The 18686-nt window shown below is 39.1% G+C and overlaps 1 protein-coding gene across 1 annotated transcript in view; it reads left to right on the forward strand.

The window, feature by feature from the left end:
* The window catches only part of SLC35F2 (solute carrier family 35 member F2), a 50073-nt gene that overhangs the window by 15249 nt on the left and 16138 nt on the right, over positions 1-18686 (forward strand). Inside the window, exons 2-3 of the mRNA XM_060018016.1 lie at positions 14386-14561; positions 16726-16853. Of these exons, the coding sequence (XP_059873999.1) occupies positions 14386-14561; positions 16726-16853 (304 nt within the window). The remainder of the gene's footprint in view (positions 1-14385; positions 14562-16725; positions 16854-18686) is intronic.

Consider the following 18686-nt stretch of genomic DNA (forward strand, 5'->3'; position numbering starts at 1 on the left):
GGTTAGGTCCCATCCCAATTGTTTCTTTACTGTTTTTCTTCACTGCTGTGTTGTGAATTTCATGAAGGCAGGCTCTCTATTATTTTTCTATATTCCCAGAGCCTGACATACTGTCAGGAAGTAAAAAAATATTTGCTGAATTGAAAAGGATACCATTAAGAAGATGGTAATAAAGGTCACCATGGGTTATTGCAATTGCCTGCCTTGTGGACTATTTCCACTAAGCAGTTTCTAGGTAGGAGTGGTGTACTACTGCAAAGGCTACCCCTCTTCTGAAAAAAGACACAGTTATTAACTTGATTTGATCATCCCTGAGATCATCTCCCTTGAACAAGCTGCAGCTTTCTACTCCACAGGTGCAGTTACCTTCAAATACCTCAAATGCTTTTCTCTCTCCACACTTCTCTATTTATGTGAGGATGAGTGTGTGTGTGTGTTTCTGCTTAACTCTGATTTTCTAGAGGGCTTGATATTGGTAGCCTTCTCTTTTATTGGCTGTGGGATGATACTGTGATGATGAAAGTTGCCAGGTATTGCAGAAGGTTATATACTTCAGTAGTGTGCATAGTATTTATTAAATTGCTTGGTGTGTGTTAGGATATATTTGTATACAAAATTCCAAGTAAAATGTAAAATAATCATAATTCTATGATAACTGATTTAATTCTATGCAAACCCAGTCTGCAGTTATTATGGAATATTTTATCTATTATAAAAATATGGGGAAATATAATATTGAAGACATATTCAATGATCACATAAGAAGTCAGGCATTTATATAGAGAGATGGCACCAACCTGTATTTTTGCAGCCTCATCCATTGTCATCAAACATTTGGTTATAGGAAAAAAAGAAGAGATTAATCCTCTACTTTGAAGTTATTTTAACAGAATCATGTAGGAGGGAACATGGTGGGCTAGCAGAAGCACTCTACTTAGTGTTGGGGTTTTGTATTTTGTACCTAATTCTGCCACTTTTGAACAACGTCGGTTAAGTGACCCATTTCACCTCTCTCAGTCTTGGTTTCTTCGTCTGTAACTCCACAGCACTGTCAAATGGATCAAAAATCAAAGAGAGTAGAGAGAAGTTTTTGTAAATTGTGAGGCACTATAAAAAACATAAAGTTAGGTATTCTGATGGGGTCCATTTATGTGAATGTAATAAATAAATAATATTTGATGATGACGGATGCCCCATTGGCGAGTCCAGGGAGCTTTAAGTCAGCAGTTTGGAAACCTTGAATTGTCAGCTGAGAATCGCAGGTAATAAGGAGGTTGGGGGAGAAGCAAAGGTGAGCTGTGAATCAACATTAGCACAAGGCTTCAAAATGAGGAGTCAAAAAAGTCTTCTAATGTTATGTTCTCTTCTGGTCCCTTCACTTTACAGGTTTTCATAGAAAGAAAGGATTTTTTTTTTTTTTTTTTTTTTTTTTTTGCGGTACGTGGGCCTCTCATTGTTGTAGCCTCTCCCATTGCGGAGCACAGGCTCCGGGCGCGCAGGCTCAGCGGCTCCGCGGCATGTGGGACGCTCGCGGACCGGGGCACGAACCCGTGTCCCCTGCATGGGCAGACGGACTCTCAACCACTGCACCACCAGGGAAGCCCCTCTCTCCTGGCATTTTTTACCTTTACAGCAATTCAGCCTGCCCGTATTGATTCACATACTGGATAAACAAAGATGAATAGGACATTGTTTCTGCCTTTTAGTAGCCTACAACCTACCTGGGGAGCTAAACACATACTAAGTAGTGTATAATGTGAGACATTTTATTAGATCAGCAATCTTTAGGGTTTTCCTCCATTATAAACCCCTTTTCATTACTTCTCTGACAGGAATTAATGTATATTGAAACTCCTGTAAATTGCATTTGTTAAGTAATAATGAATTTATTTTTCCTTCTCTCTCTTTTAACTAATCAGACACTAAAACTTCTGATGAGCAAGAGAAAATGAGTGTTACCATGCTTAGTTGGTAACTGAAAGTAAGTAAATGTGATGTTTGGGTTTATCATGGGTAAATGTGGGGGTTCTGTTAGGCTTAAAAAATATGGAAACGTTTAAATAAAAATAGAGACTATTACCTGCTGTGATGTACTCATCACCCAATAATTATCAACTCATTTCATTTGCACTGCTCCACTTCACCCCTTCTGGATTATACTAAAGTAGATCTCAAGCATCATATAATATCATGCATAAATATTTCAGTATTGATCTCTGCAAGATAAGGGCTTAAGAAACATAATCATAGTACCATTATTCCCCCTAAAAATTAACAATAGTTCCTTACTATCATATATCTTGTCCATGTTCAGATTTCCCCAGTTATAGCTTAATTTTAAAAATAGTGTTTTTAAACCAAGATGCACATAAGGCCCATGCATTTCAACGGGTTGTTATATCTACATCTTTTTCTTCTATACGTTTCCTCTTCCTCTTGGCTCTTTTTTGTTGTTGTTGTCTTTTTCTTTTCTTGGCTCTTTTTTTTTCTTGCAGTTTATTTTTGAAGAAACAGTTCATTTGTCATGGAGAGTTTTCCACACTCTCAGTTTTGCTGATTGTATCTTTCTGGTGGATGTATAGTATTTCCTTCTCAGAATACTGTTTTTAAATGCAGAAAATAAAATATATAGGATTATAGTGGAAACACATTACATCTGTTTAGGTATTAAACTATTAAAACATATTATGATGTTAATATATGTGCTTCTTTTCTTTAAAAAAAAACACGTTAAATAACAAGATCTCACAATGGGTCTTTACCATGATTTTGGAGTAGTGATGATATTTTGAAATTTCAGCAATAGTTGTCATATGATATGAAAATATCTGTGAATTCTTTGGCAGCAAAGTCATAGGTACTGCTAATACTTCTACAGTTTGTTACCCACGTTCACAATCGAAGGGAACGTATTGTGATGTATTTTTTTCCCATCCAAGTTCATGTATTTCCCAGAATATTTTCATGGACCTGATCAGTGGACCCCTGTTAAAAACCCTGTGGTCCTACATTTTTGGCAAGACTATTTCATAGATATTGTGTATTATCTTCAGGAGATGCATAACATTTGCTTGTCTTTATTGTTGTTGTTGTTATATTAGGAGCTATCAAGTTTTATTGCCTAGATTATTATTTTATTAGGGGTTGTAAAATGATATTCTATTTCTGTCATTCCATTTTTATTTATTATATAAGTATTTCTACAAACTCCCTGTCATTAACTCATTACCCTGAGGTATAATTTGTATAGGAAGGGAGGGATTGCCCTTTGAGTTAATTCTAACTTTTAATAAAGTTCAGAACCATAGGGTTTTTAATATAACCTCTTCAGTCTTACATCTTCATCTCCTTTTTCCTGTACCCAAAATCAATACATTAATATCATTTCTTGTTTGCTTTATTCCACAGTATGCAACACTACCTCTAAAAAGTTTAAGATATTTTACAGTTCTTATTGTTTCTATGGTATATTCTATTAGGAATGTACTGTCAAATTAGTGTGTTTTAAAGTCGCTTGAAATAATTCCTTTCTATTTGGTTTTGCCACCAACTTAAGACATCCTTAAGTTCATTTAAAATTTTGTTTTTAATTTTATATGTAGCTTTTAAAAAAATTTAATTTTTGTTTTATAATTATGTAAAATACATGGCTCCTAAGACAAATCTATAAAACAAGGCATATTCAGACATAATGTACCTCTTACTTTCTCTCTCTCCTGACCTATAGGTAACTGTAAAAAGTTACCTGTTTTCATTTAAAAATACTAACAAATATAGGTAAATGTTTGCATTCCATACCCATTTTCCTCCTCATTTGGTTCTTTTTTTAGTATCTCCTGGCCGTCATTTTATAGAGTGTATAGAGATATTTACTTTGCTTTTTATAGCTGCACGGTATTCCTTTGTGTTTATTAAGCTAGTCCCCTGAGACAGGAAGGCGGCAGGGCACAACCTTTAAAAGAATGACAGCCATTGAGGACACGACGTAAACCGTTTAGAACGAACTGGGTCCAAGATGGTGGGTGATTGACTTCCACTAGACCTTGAACCTCAGTATATGTTCATTGCAATACATCAGCAAGCTAAATGACACACCCACAGGCGCCATGACAGTTACGAGGCCGACCATAAAAGGCAAAAAAGTGGGCAGTGGCCCAATTCATGGAAATCCCCACCTCTTCCCCAAAATAGTTGGAATAATCCTCCCACTCATTAGCCTATGAAATTATCCACCCCTATAAAAACTGACAACTGCATACCCTAGTGCCTGTCATCTTCTGAGGTGGTCCACACTCTGTCTATGGAGGGTGTATCTCCCTGAATAAACCTTCTGTCACTTTACTATGGCTCACTCTTGAATTCTTTCCTGTGTGAAGCTAAGAACCCACACTTGGCAGCCGTCCCAGGGACTCGCCTGAGACCAGGGACATGACCATCCTCTTGTGCTCACTTTCTTTCCTGCAACAATATTTTTAGACATACAGGTTTTTTTCTTTAGATTTTCACTATTATAAATAGTGCTGCAGTGAATAGTCTGTATATATTTACTGAACATCTACAATGAGTAAGGCATAATCCAACGGGGGAAAAAGAAAATTACCTTTCCCTACTTGCCTTCCTTTTGAGGTAATAATATATACTACTGCTCTTTCTATTCTTTGAAATTTGGCTTGCTTGGCCACTTTGAGTTTTGAATATGCCTTTATTACATCAGAATGTGTGTTCTTCAAAACTGCTAGCTACTTATGCTTATTAGCATTAGATGATACACTAATGGCTAAATTTTTGAATCATAGAAATGTAGATAAGGAAAGAATATAACAGGTCATCTAGGCTGCTACTCACTATATAAAGAAAAACTATCATATTTTAGCTTCCTTCCAGTCTAATTTAAAATACTCTACTAATAGACACTGGATAATCTATGTGCTAAATGTGATGATTTATTCTTTCCAGATTTGTAATAGGATTTTATTTTTTTTATGTTGGGGGGTAGGAGTTTATTAATTAATTAATTTATTTTTGCTGTGTTGGGTCTTCGTTTCTGTGCGAGGGCTATCTCCAGTTGTGGCAAGCGGGGGCCACTCTTCATCGTGGTGCGCCGGCCTCTCACTATCGCGGCCTCTCTTGTTGAGTAGCACAGGCTCCAGACTCGCAGGCTCAGTAGTTGTGGCTCACGGGCCTAGTTGCTCCGCAGCATGTGGGATCCTCCCAGACCAGGGCTTGAACCCATGTCCCCTGCATTAGCAGGCAGATTCTCAACCACTGCGCCACCAGGGAAGCCCCTGTAATAGGATTTTTATAGAAGTGCTCAAGTTATTATTCTATCCCGGGTATTTACAGATGGCGGTATGATAGATTTAAAAATCTCCCCAAGGAGACGGCTCCATAGATGTCTTTTAGCTTTGATACTAAATCTTGCCTTTAGATGATAATGTACAACCTAGCAGCACGGATTTGAGACATAAAGTGAACAAAAATGTGTGATTTGCATTCAAACAATGCATTGTATCAGTCATTTGACACTTTTTTTTTTCTTCAAATAATTCAGTGGTTTATCATCTTCATTGTGTATTAGATGCATCTAGGGGACTTTTAAAGTAGACTGATATTTGGATGCCACCTCCTAAGAATGTGATTCAACTCGTTTGGGCTGATGTCTTAGTTCTGGTGTTGTTTTAAAGCTCCCAATGATTTTTAAATGTACCCCCAGGTAAAGGACTATCAATCTAACCTGACATTCCAAATGAAGAAGAGCTGAATAAATGAATCAGTCCTGTCATTGTGTCTTGTGTATATTTTATGTAAAGCTAGTGTTTGAATTAGGCAAAAATCCTTCATTCCTGAATCTTCCTGGAAATTGTTCACCTTTCTGGTCATTCTTTGTGAACGTTTTCCAGGCAGTCTTGACTTTTCCTTACCCTGGCCACGCATACAACTCTGTTTTGACACTTTCCCATTTTATTGTGGTTCTGTGTTGTGAGGTCTGTTTCCTCGACTAGACAGAAAGCTCCTTAGCACGTTCAACAATGGCAAATATCCTTGAAGCACTTATTCTGTGCCAGGCACTGTGTTACTCATGGAGAATATAATGTCCCTGTCCTCCTGGAGCTTAGAGTCCTGGAGGAAGAAGAACCACAAGCAGCATGGTAGGTGCTAGGATAGAGGGATATGGTATTTTTTCAGGGCACACAGCAAGAGCCTGCTGACCTGTTCTGGAGAGAAGTGGGCCTGGGACCATGAAATACATGGGCCTTCTAAATTCCCTGTGCTTATTAGCACATATTAGGCACCCAAGAAACTTTAGTAAGTACATGACTGAAGAGTTTACTGACTGATTAAATGAATAAAAGAAGTTATAGTTTCATTGGAAAGCATGTGCATGAGTATGTGTTTTGAAATGGAAGGGATGTTAAAATACGTACTTTAGCTTTTCTGGAAGAAAGAAGGGGGGAAATAAAATGCCTTAAAGTCTTTTCTTCTTTTATTCCTTAAATTCATACAATATATCCAGATAGTAATGTGGTCAGAAGTGATGTTATTTAGTTTATTTTCTACGTGTTTTCCCACCCCTACCCCTGATGATCCATGACTTGTTTGCCCTGCTTTCTGGTGTCCCGGCTCCCACAGCATGAAGCTGCCTTGGAAAATATGTCTTGGAGTTGGATCATATCCTGCCATTGAAGTTCACTTCAGTGGAGGTTCCGTTTGAAAAACAGTGGCAGGATATGTCCTATGGTTAGATGCATGTTGCTTCTGTCAGCTTCCCTTAGAGAGTAACAGGTTTTATTAAGGTGTAGAGAGAGTCCCTTTGTTTAATTCAGAATTCATATGCATTAGGACCTTGTGAAATCCAAATGCTTAAATAGGAAGCCATAAGTAACAAAAATTGTTTTGAGGCCTATGGTATCTCTACAAGTCTGAGTGGTTTTCTCTTCTTTTGCCCTTGTTCAGCCTCCACCCCCTTCAGTTTCTCTTTCTTTCTGTCTTTCTAACTTGCTCTCATTCTTGCTCTCTTCCTCTTCCATTATAGATGAGGTCATTATGATTTGGAGCCAAGAGAAGTGCATTCCTGTAACTTTAAATCTCCATACTCAATTTATGACTTTTTTTTTTAGAAGATGGTTATACTTTATAGTTGGAGGACAGCTTGCTTAATTGTGCTATTTTTTAATGTAAATGTGCGCTTATTAGAGGAATTTTCTCAATTTGTGAACAGGGCTTACTGCTTCCACATTTCTTATTCTCACATATTTCACATTTATTATTGCTTTTGAGCCCATTATGTTCTGCAAAGAATGTTCTGAATTTGATAAAGTTATCAGCCCCTTGATTAGCTTTTTAGTGTCCTGTACTTTGGACATCCAATGCCCTCCTGACATACGGAGAAACAGTGTTAATACTGGTAGCAGGGAAATTAGGCTAGACCCTTTGTTTCCTGACTGCAAGGTGAGGTGCAGGGATCCTTTGAAGAAGGTGTTTCCTAATATAAGCTCTGTTATAAAATCTTGGAGAAGTGAAGGAGGATAAAGAGATGAATGTAGGGAAAGGTGAGCGAGGACAAAGAGGTACAGGAGGTAAGAAGATATCAGCCGTGAGAGATGACCTCACTTACTATCCTAAGACCATGTTGTATAGCGGGCACAGCAGATGTTCAGTGGTCAGACAATTTGTGCACAGACTCTGCTCCTGAGATGATCTTAGGGAAGACACACCCCTCTTCTGGGCCACAGTTTCCTCAACTTAAAAAAGTGGGCATTAGCAACAAAATCTAGCAATTCTGAGACTTTGTTCCATGGAAGAGAGGAGGAGAAGTTTAAAGAAATGAGGTCATTAAACAATGAAATACCAGAAAATTGGAACCATTTCCTTGGCCAGGTACCCTTCCACACATGATTCCAGAGGGAAGTATGTGGTTGGGGACAATGACACAAAGTGAATGCACTTTTTCACTCTTTGGCTTTGGCCTATACTTCTGTAGGTTCCCAGTACACTATACAGGACCCAGTGGTGAATTTCTTATGCCTAGGATAGGGCAGCATAACATCCAGAATTGATGCAAACTATGCTTCCTTCAGGAAGAAATGAGCATAAGAGAAAGAGGTAGCAACCCACAGATCCAGTTTGCCTCATCAGCCTGTGACAGGTAGAACATCCCTAGAAAGAACACTGCTCTGGGGCTTCTCTGGTGGTGCAGTGGTTAAGAATCCACCTGCCAGTGCAGGGGACACGGGCTGGAGCCCTGGTTGGGGAAGATCCCACATGCCGCGGGGCAACTAAGCCCGTGCGCCACAACTACTGAGCCTGTGCTCTAGAGCCTGCAAACCACAACTACTGAAGCCTGCATGCCTAGAGTCCATGCTCCACAACAAGAGAAGCCACGGCAATGAGAAGCTCGCGCACTGCAATGAAGACGCAACGCAGCCAAAAATAAATACATATATAAATAAATTTTTAAAACAAGAATACTACTCTGTGGGAGCAAGTCCTTAACCTCTTGCTCACCTGGGTGAAAATTTCCTTCAGTAGCCTAATAAAATGTCTTTGGGTCTGGCCATTTCCTGATATAATTTCTGCCTGTTGAAGGGTGAAGTTGCTTCATTTTCTTCCTTTTGAAAGTAACAGAGTAAACTGGAGTGATATAACCCTTTGAAGAGCATTTTAGCAAAACAAGTAAAGTTGAAGACATGCCCTAAAACCAATGATTCTACTCTTAAATATATCTCCAGAGCAAATGATTTCTTTAAACTTCATGACACAAATAGAAACTTCATGACACAAATAGAAACTCATGACACAAATAGAAACTCATGACACAAATAAAAACTCATTATAGTTGTAGAGTACTCTGAGTTCACTGCTTCCAGCAGATGTCTAGATGGTACCCATCAGGCCATCCTGAGTGTGGAGGAGATTATATGTTAGCACATAGTTTGCTAAAACCCAGAAAAAGTCTTAGATATGTATGTCAGGGGACACACATATGAATGTTTGTAGAGGCATTGTTTATAAGTGCAAAAATAAATTGGAATACAACCTAATAATAAGGGAATGGATAAATAAAGTGTGATATAATCACATAGTGGAGTACTATACAGTAGTGGAAAGGAATGAACTAGAACTAACATCAATATAGAGGACTCTCTTGAACAATGTTTATCAAAAAAGCAAGTTGCAAAAGTATACATTTAGTATGATGCTGTTTATATAAAAAATTAAAACAGACAAAACAATTGTATACATTGCATAAGGATACTTCTGTAAATATGAAAATATATGGAAATGCATTGAATGTTAAATACCAAGTTCTAGAAAGTACTTATCTCAGGAGGGCTAAGAGATTGGGGAGAACACAAGGGGGATATGTTGATTTTGGCAATATTTGTGGAGAGAGAGAGTAGAGCAGGAAGAGCAGTTAGGAGAAATTTGCTGCAGTTCAAACTGTAGAGTGCTTCCTCCTTGAAATGCCACTTACTCTTGCTTCCAGAGTGTTTTTCCTTGTTTTCTCCCTGCGTCTCTCTGGCCATGCCCCTTCATCCCCATCTCTAATTCCTCTTCCTCCTCTGCCCCTTAAATGTTGCTGTTTCCCAGATTGATTTTTTAAAATAATTTTATATATTTATTTTTAAATTTATTGGCTGCATTGGGTCTTCGTTGCTGCACGTGGGCTTTCTCTAGTTGTGGTGAGCGGGGGCTACTCATCATTGCGGTGGGGCTTCTCACTGCAGTGGCTTCTCTTGTTGTGGAGCACGGGCTCTAGGCACATGGGCTTCAGTAGTTGTGGCACACGAGCTCAGTAGTTGCTCTGCAGCATGTGGGATCTTCCCGGACCAGGACTTGAACCAGTGTCCCCTGCATTGGCAGGAGGATTCTTAACCACTGAGCCACCAGGGAAGTCCCCCAGGAAGTTTCTTTTTTACCCTCTTTTCTTTTCAATTTTTAGGTATATGTTTTAGTGACCTCATTTATATCCCAACTTCGATTACCACTTTTATGATCATGATTCCCAAATTTATTTCTCCAATCCAGTCCTTTTTCCCAGCTCCAAACTGTCTACTGGACATTTCTTCTTGACTGTCTCATAATTAAACAAAATCCAGCATGTCCAAAATGGAGTTAATCTCTTTTCCAAATGTGCCTTTTCCTTTTGTCTTTGGGATCTTGATTAATTACATTGTTATCTACACAGGTGTCTGATCCAGAAAACTGGGTATTATATTAGGTAGATCTGTCTCTGTCAATTTTCCTCTTTAATTGGCTTCCATGGCAGGAATTAAGGGTTAGGTTTTGGTGTTCTGTGTTATGACATAATGTGCTATGACATATTTAGGGACCCAGGAATGCTCAATTCCTACCTTGCTAATCTCTTTACTCTCTCCTATTCAGAAGATTTCAATGAGCTTACCACCAGCAAAATAAAATACCAACTTTAGAACCTATTTTAGATCTCTTCTTGATCTCGATTCTATTGACTTTTCCATCATCTGCTGCTCTTGTTTTTCTCTTACACTCTGGGTTATAGCTACACCAACCCACTTGAAATCCCTGAATGTGCCATATTGTTTTAGAACTCTGTGCCTTTGTACCTGCTATTCCTTCTGCTTGAGATACCTTTCCTTACTGTGCCTGTCTAGTGAACCCCTGAGGTTCTTGTAAGTAGCCCATTTTTGTACTTGTCTGTCTGTGCCCTAATTACTAGTTTATATGCCTACTTATCCCCAATGGTCTCTGAGCCTCTGAGGCACAGAGAGTGCCTATCCAGTTTTGTATCTTCATGGCCTGGCACATTGTAGATGCTCTATAAGTATATATTTAGGGTTGACTTACCCAGCAAATTTCCCCTTTTTCTTTTTGCCTGTGTTAGGATTGTTTGAGATTAGTTGCAAATTACTGAAGCAAATATTCCAAAGAAAAAATACATTGTAAACTCTTAGAACAGATATTCTCTGTCTTCTGCAATTTGGGTATTTTCTATTTTGCTTAGGGCAACTCTGGAAGGAAGTATTTATGTAGAGAACATTTAAATAAAAGTTGCAGTATTCTCAATCCTGGTCCCTGAACCTTCCAGGAACTATATGTCTTCATCATCTCTTTTAATTTCTTTTAAGTTTCTTTCAAGTTTTCACCCATATTGCCTTCTGCTCATCTCCCAAACTTGTTTAAGTTTCCCTGCTTCTTTAACAAGATAATAATTAAACAAACAAACAAACAAGCAAAAACCCTGTCCTCAACACTGCTGCTAATAAGCAGAATACTTCAAACTCTTTCCCCATCGCTGTTCTCCTTTTCATCATTAAAAAGAAAAAAAGAGCTATTTATGTTTGGTGCATTAATTTGCTCATATTCTACTCACTCAGCCCACTAGAATCTGACTTTAGTCATTACCACTAACAAAATGCTTTCCTTCCAAGCCATCTAGCAGCATCCAGCTTGCCAGTCCAACTGTGTCTATTTAGCCATGATGACATCTTTTCTCTCTGCAGTTTTTGACACTGTAGTATTGATGAGCTCATCCTTCTTGAAATGTTTTTCTACTCTTAGTTTCTGTATCATGGCACTCATAATTTCTTGTCTTTCTCTGACTATTGAACTTCATTGGATAAGTGTGGAAGTGTCTTATATTTGAGGTAACCATATATTTGGGCATATGTGGTAATTTCTTTATCCATTTACATTCACTTGACAAATATTTATTTATTAAGTGACAACAAAGTGCCAGCACTGGATATGTTGTGGAGAGTAAAACAGATATGGTCTTTCTGAAGTCCAGAGTTTCAACCTTGTATTTGTTATCTGTTGCTACTGTGTAACAAATTACCTCAAATTTAGTGGCTTAAAACAATACACATCTGTTATCATAGTTTTTATGGATTAGGCATCTGGGCATGGCTTAGCTCTGCCCTCTGCTTCAGGGTCTCTCATAAGGCTGCAGTCATCGTGTCAGCCAGGGCTAGAGTCTCATCTGAAGTCATGACTGGGGAGGGAATCTGCTTCCAAGCTCATGTTGATTTTGGCAAGATTTATTTCCTTGGAGACTGTTGGACTCAGGGTCTCAGTTCCTTGCTGGTTGTTGACCAGAGGCCACCCTTAGTTCCTTTCCATGTGGGCCTGTCTATATATTGCAGATTGTTTGATCCGAGCCAGCAAGGAAGAGAATCAATAGAGTTGGGTAGCAAGATGGAAGTTATAACCTCAGGTAGTGTATCCATGGAAGTGGTATCCTGGTTTTTTTTTTTTTTAATTGAAGTATAGTTGATGTACAATATTATATAAGTTACAGGTGTACAATATAGTGATTCACAATTTTTAAAGATTATACTCTATTTATAGTTATTATAAAGTATTGGCTATATTCCCTGTGTTGTATAGTATGGTATCCCATTAATTTTCTTGTATTCTATTGGTTAGAATCAAGTAAAAGATCCAACCCATGTTAAAGTGGAAGAGATTACACAGAGTAAAACTACCCAGAAACAGAGATTCACTGGTGGCCATCTTAGAGTCTGCCTGTCACAAACCTCTTAATGTTTTTCTCTTAGACCTTCCAGCCACCTCAATTTCTAGTGTTCTCAAATTAAGCTCAGTACTCTCCCCTTGCCCAAACCTGCTTCTCATCCTGTATTCTGTGTCTTGGTCAGCAGCCTTATATCTATCCAGTCATCTAGTCCAGAAACCCAGAGATCATTTTCAATACCTCCTCCTGAGATTTAATGGATCACTAGGCTCTGTGAGTCTTTCACATCATTCTCTACTTAACATTCACATTTATGTGGCTTTAGTTCAGTCATGGATCATTATATTAACCTTCTAACCTTCAGTAGTCCTTCTCATAATAACCAGAGTTACCTTTTTTTTTTTTTTTTTTTTTGCGGTACACGGGCCTCTCACTTTTGTGGCCTCTCCCGTTGTGGAGCACAGGCTCTGGATGCGCAGGCTCAGCGGCCATGGCTCACGGGCCCAGCCGCTCCGCGGCATGTGGGATCCTACCGGACCGGGGCACGAACCCATGTCCCCTGCATCGGCAGGCGGACTCCCAACCACTGCGCCACCAGGGAAGCCCCAGAGCTACCTTTTTACAGTCTGGCCTCTACTTACTTTTCCAGGCTTCTTGCCCTCCACTCTTTGCAATTGACCTTATGCCTTAGGCATAGGCCACTCGATATTTCCTGAACCGACCATTGCATGTTTGTGCCTCTACATTTGGTCCTACAGTTACTTCTTCCTGGGTTCCCTTCTCCCTACTTCTTCCTCTAGATATCTCTTATATACATACTTCCAAACCTAACTGAAAAATCACTTCTTCCATAAAACTTTTCTCAGTTTTCTCCCTGCCTGCTAACTCCCTCACTCAGAATTAACCAATAGTACCTGTGTGCTCTCTCAGCCCCTTAATCACACCACTGTTACTGTTGTAACAGTGTACACTGTTGTTGTGTAGTTTGCTTTCTGCAGTTTCGTAGTTGGCTGTTAAGGTACTTCTCTTTTAAAATGCCAAAGGGTAGGGTCTAGATCTTATTCTTCTCTGGATCCAAAGTGCCAGCCTCTGGAACAGTGATTCACAATCTTGGCTGCATTTGGAATTACTTGGGGACCTTTGAACTCCACCGAGGTCTGGACCCACCCCCCGAGGCGACGATATGATTGGTCTCAGGTGCAGCCCGGGATATTAGCATTTTTAAAAGCTCCATGATTCTAACATGTAGGTAACATTGAAAGCCTCTGCTTCTAGTTGAAGGAACCAAGTCTCTGGGAGAATGAGAGGATGAGAAAATGTTAAACAATGAATAGGAAGACTTTAAAACTAGAGTTAAAGTTGAGCTTTAAAAAATCATACACACAGGGCTTCCCTGGTGGCGCAGTGGTTGAGAGTCCGCCTGCCGATGCAGGGGACACGGGTTCGTGCCCCGGTCCGGGAAGATTCCACATGCCGCGGAGTGGCTAGGCCCGTGAGCCATGGCCGCTGAGCCTGCGCGTCCGGAGCCTGTGCTTCGCAACGGGAGAGGCCACAACAGTGAGAGCCCCGCGTACTGCAAAAAAAAAAAAAAAATCATACACACATAATTCAAATAAAATATGACATAGCAAAGTAATCAAAATGATCTCTAAATAAATCATCAGTGAACTGGGGGAATATGTATTTTTGTGGTAATGAGGGGAAAATTAGAAATGTAAAAGAGAATAAAACTGTAGTCTCTCAAAATCCAATGCTTTAATTTTTGTGCATATGAAGTAAGCGATAAAATGAAATAAAGAACCACCTGGAATTATTAGCATTTTCCTTTTGGTTTAGCCCTAAAGTGTGTGTGTGTGTGTGTGTGTGTGTGTGTGTGTGTGAAAGATATAACTTACTTGCCAGTTCCTCTGATTTCCTCCTTTGTTTTCTAGGAATATTTTGAAAACAATTGCCCTGGGTCAGATGTTGTCCTTGTGTATATGTGGGACAGCCATCACCAGCCAGTATTTGGCAGAAAGATACAAAGTGAATACCCCCATGCTTCAGAGCTTTATCAACTATTGCTTGCTGTTTCTAATTTATACAGTGATGCTGGCATTTCAATCAGGTATGTCAAATGTTGGAATTACCTTTTCAACAAATTATCTTCATAAAAATTTTTGGCTCTTGACATTCAAAAAATAAAATATGGGGCAAAATCAAGAACAGGAAACTACTGCTGTTTTTATTAAAGTTATTAGAAAAGTATGACACCTTTGAATTCTATGAAATTGGTGACTAGAGATGTGTGTAATTCTCTGAAATTGTTGATTAAAATAAGTAGCACCAAACTGTAACGTAGGAGTTGTCTAAAAAAAAAAGTGTAGGGCTTCCCTGGTGGCGCAGTGGTTGAGAGTCCGCCTGCCGATGCAGGGGACACGGGTTCGTGCCCCGGTCCGGGAAGATCCCACATAACGCGGAGCGGCTGGGCCCGTGAGCCATGGCCGCTGAGCCTGCGCGTCCGGAGCCTGTGCTCCGCAACGGGAGAGGCCACAACAGTGAGAGGTCTGCGTACCGCAAAAAAAAAAAAAAAAAAGTGTAAATGCCATTACAAATTAGGTCTTCTATTTTTCCCCCCATGGTTGATAAATTTAAAAGACAGTATTAGAAACACTTAAAAAGTCAAGAACCTCACTGTCCAAAATATGTATTTCCAGCTAAGTGGAGAATGCTAAATGGACCACCAATTGCATGTATTGATAGATCAAGTCTATGTTGTGAGAGAAACAAAACAAGGAATTGGCAAGGAATTAACATCTTATCACTGGCTGGTTAAGTTGTTTTAGAATCATTGTAGAATTATCATTTCTAGCTAACTATTTATAAATGGGAAAAACTAGGCTAACATTATTGCGCCAGGTATCATTTTAATTGCTTAACTCATTGAAGCCTCCTAACAAATCAAGTGAGTATTATTATTATCTCCACTTTATAGATGAGTAATCTGAGGCATGTAGTACTTAGATAACTTGCTGTAAATCATGCAGGTGGAGGCAGATTTCAACCTAGGCAGCCTGCCCCAGAGCCCATGCACTCACCACCATGCTGTATTAGGGGCTTCTTGTCATGATAAGAGCCATCCTTCCCACAAAAGAAGAACATGGTACTATAAAATAAATTAAATAAGATTGAATTCAAGAGTGTAAAGACAATGGGTAACCCAGACTGATAGGTAGGGTGCAATACTCCCATTTTCATCACATTTAAGGCAAATAATAAAATCACCAGTGTGCTATTTGCTAATCGTCTTTTAATATGAACCTTAATACATAATGGTATTTCTATGTGTCAGGATAAATAACTTATTTTGAAAGAAAATGGAAACCAGCTGTGGGAAGGGGTAAAGAGATATCTTAAGGGGAAATCTTCAAATTTGGCAAGAACTTTAGAAGTTGGAAATAGAACTGGTACATGGTTAATAGCCCCAGACTTTTCTCCTCTATGTAAGCATTGGCCTTTAGGAAGTCAGTGTGATTCATAAGTATATCAGTGTAGTCCTTCTAAGGGATGGTTATTAGGTGCGTTCCATGCCATCTTATCTTGGGGAAGACAAACTGTGTTTTCAGGATGTTCCTGCTGATTGGGATTTCATGATAATTATTTGGCTACGAGTCTCACTACCTTTATTTCCTTGCAGGTTATCTTACCCATAAAGCCTTCTTGTATATGTGCCAACTCTATATCTCCTTGTGATGCTAGATTCTACAAAGAAATGAATCACAGTTAACTTGAATAAATAGAATTTAGGGGATAAAAGGTGTTTCTTCAGTGGGGCCACTAAATCTTTTTTCCATACTTACCACTGGCTTAATTTTCTCTTGAAAGCACATCTTTTCCGAAAGAATGACCACATGCAGAGTTTTCTTTGAAGAAGCTCATGAACAGAGGTTAAATAACCAATGAATTCATAAGCAAACATTTCATTTCCTAGGGATCTGGATGTTATATTTCTGTTGCAGTAGGAAAGGGAATTTAACCACTTTTTTCTTATTTCCTTTCTCTTTGGTGTTTTCATTGAACACTTGGTCTATGATGACACCTTAGCTTGGGCCTCATACTAGAAAAAAATCTGACTGCTGAGCTGTTGCAGGAGTTTGGGTTATGAGTAATGGAAATTAGGAGGGTCCACATTCAAAATACATAGTAAACCCTTGATTTGACTCTTTATCTCTAAATTAACATGCAAGGAATCATTTTAAGTACATGTACTAATCTAGATTTCTTTCAACCAGGTAGTGATAACCTTTTAAACATCTTGAAAAAGAAATGGTGGAAGTACATCCTGCTTGGACTAGCAGATGTAGAAGCTAATTACCTGATTGTCAGAGCATACCAGTACACAACTCTAACCAGTGTCCAGGTAAGGAGTCCTCTTACCAGTTTGGGTTTTATAGCTTTAAGAGAAGAATCTGAGCTCATATGTGCTCACCTAATTTTATTAAGAACCTGTTCATTTGAAGAAAACCTAAACACAGGTGGATGCTATCTGTTTTCCAGTGGAGCATATATGCTAATGAGTAAGGCTTCCTGGAATTACTGAAAATGTGTACAAGTTAATCAGTTCCCAAACTGCTAATGCTACAGCAGAATAGAACAGTTGCTATGAAAATAAACATAAATATTTAGTTGGCAATGGATGCTGTGATGTTGGCAAGAGTTCTGTTTTATGTGTTGCTTAAACATGGCATATAAAGTGGATATTACCATTGTGCTACAGAAAAGTTGGAGGTTTGCAAGTAAAGTGGATATTCAAGACAAAGGAACAATTAGAAGGAACCTATTAGACATCTTGGTTAGAGATGGTAGCCAAAAGTAAAACTTATATCTCTATTCCTTTTCTAGGTTTATTCTCACTGGATTGAAAGAAAAATGTTTCTACATAGCAGTACTTTTCAACCTGGTGGAGCTGAGGAAGATTGTTTAAGTTGTCTTAATGTTAGGGAGTTTACTGGTGGCCTAGTGGTTAGGATTATGGGCTTTCGCTGCTGTAGCATGGTTCCATCCCTGGTTGAGGAACTGAGATCCCACAAGCCGTGTCATGCAGCCAAAAAAAAAGAAAAGAGTTGTCTTAATGTTGGCAAACTGTGTGATGTATCATAACACTGACTCCCCATTGCTAACAACAAAATATCTTATAAATGGAGATGAAAGTAAGATAGATTCCAATACCAGGTTTTTGCGGTACGCGGGCCTCTCATTGCTGTGGCCTCTCCCCCTGCGGAGCACAGGCTCCGGACATGCAGGCTCAGCGGCCATGGCTCACGGGTCCAGCCGCTCTGCGGCATGTGGGATCCTCCTGGACCGGGGCACGAACCCATGTCCCCTGCATCGGCAGGCGAACTCTCCACCACTGTGCCACCAGGGAAACTCCTGAATTTAAGACTTTTGATGCATCACTTTTTTTTTGTTTTGGCTGCACAGCATGACTTGCGGTACCTTAGTTCCCCGACCAGGGAGAGATTGAACCTGCACCCTCAACAGTGTAAGCACGGAGTCTTAACCACTGGACTACCAAGGAATTCCTGATGCATCACTCTTTTATATAAAACAGATATGGTCTTATCTTCAAATATTAGGAACATGGAAAAATTTAGCTGTCCAGTTTTCCCAGCACCACTTATTGAAGAGGCTGTCTTTTCTCCATTGTATATTCTTGCCTCCTTTATCAAAGATAAGGTGACCATATGTGCGTTGGTTAATCTCTAGGCTTTCTATCCTGTTCTATTGATCTATATTTCTGGTTTTGTGCCAGTACCATACTGTCTTGATTACTGTAGCTTTGTAGTATAGTCTGAAGTCCAGGAGCCTGATTCCTCCAGATCTGTTTTTCGTTCTCAAGATTGCTTTGGCTATTTCGGGTCTTTTGTATTTCCATACAAATTGTGAAATTTTTTGTTCTAGTTCTATGAAAAATGCCAGTGGTAGTTTGATAGGGATTGCATTGAATCTGTAGATTGCTTTGGGTAGTAGAGTCATTTTCACAATGTTGATTCTTCTAATCCAAGAACATGGTATATCTCTCCATCTATTTGTATCATCTTTAATTTCTTTCATCAGTGTCTTATAATTTTCTGCATACAGCTCTTTTGTCTCCTTAGGTAGGTTTATTCCTAGATATTTTATTCTTTTTGTTGCAATGGTAAATGGGAGTGTTTTCTTAATTTCACTTTCAGATTTTTCATCATTAGTGTAT

Source organism: Delphinus delphis, chromosome 8 (assembly GCF_949987515.2).
Source record: "Delphinus delphis chromosome 8, mDelDel1.2, whole genome shotgun sequence".
NCBI classification, from domain to species: domain Eukaryota; kingdom Metazoa; phylum Chordata; class Mammalia; order Artiodactyla; family Delphinidae; genus Delphinus; species Delphinus delphis.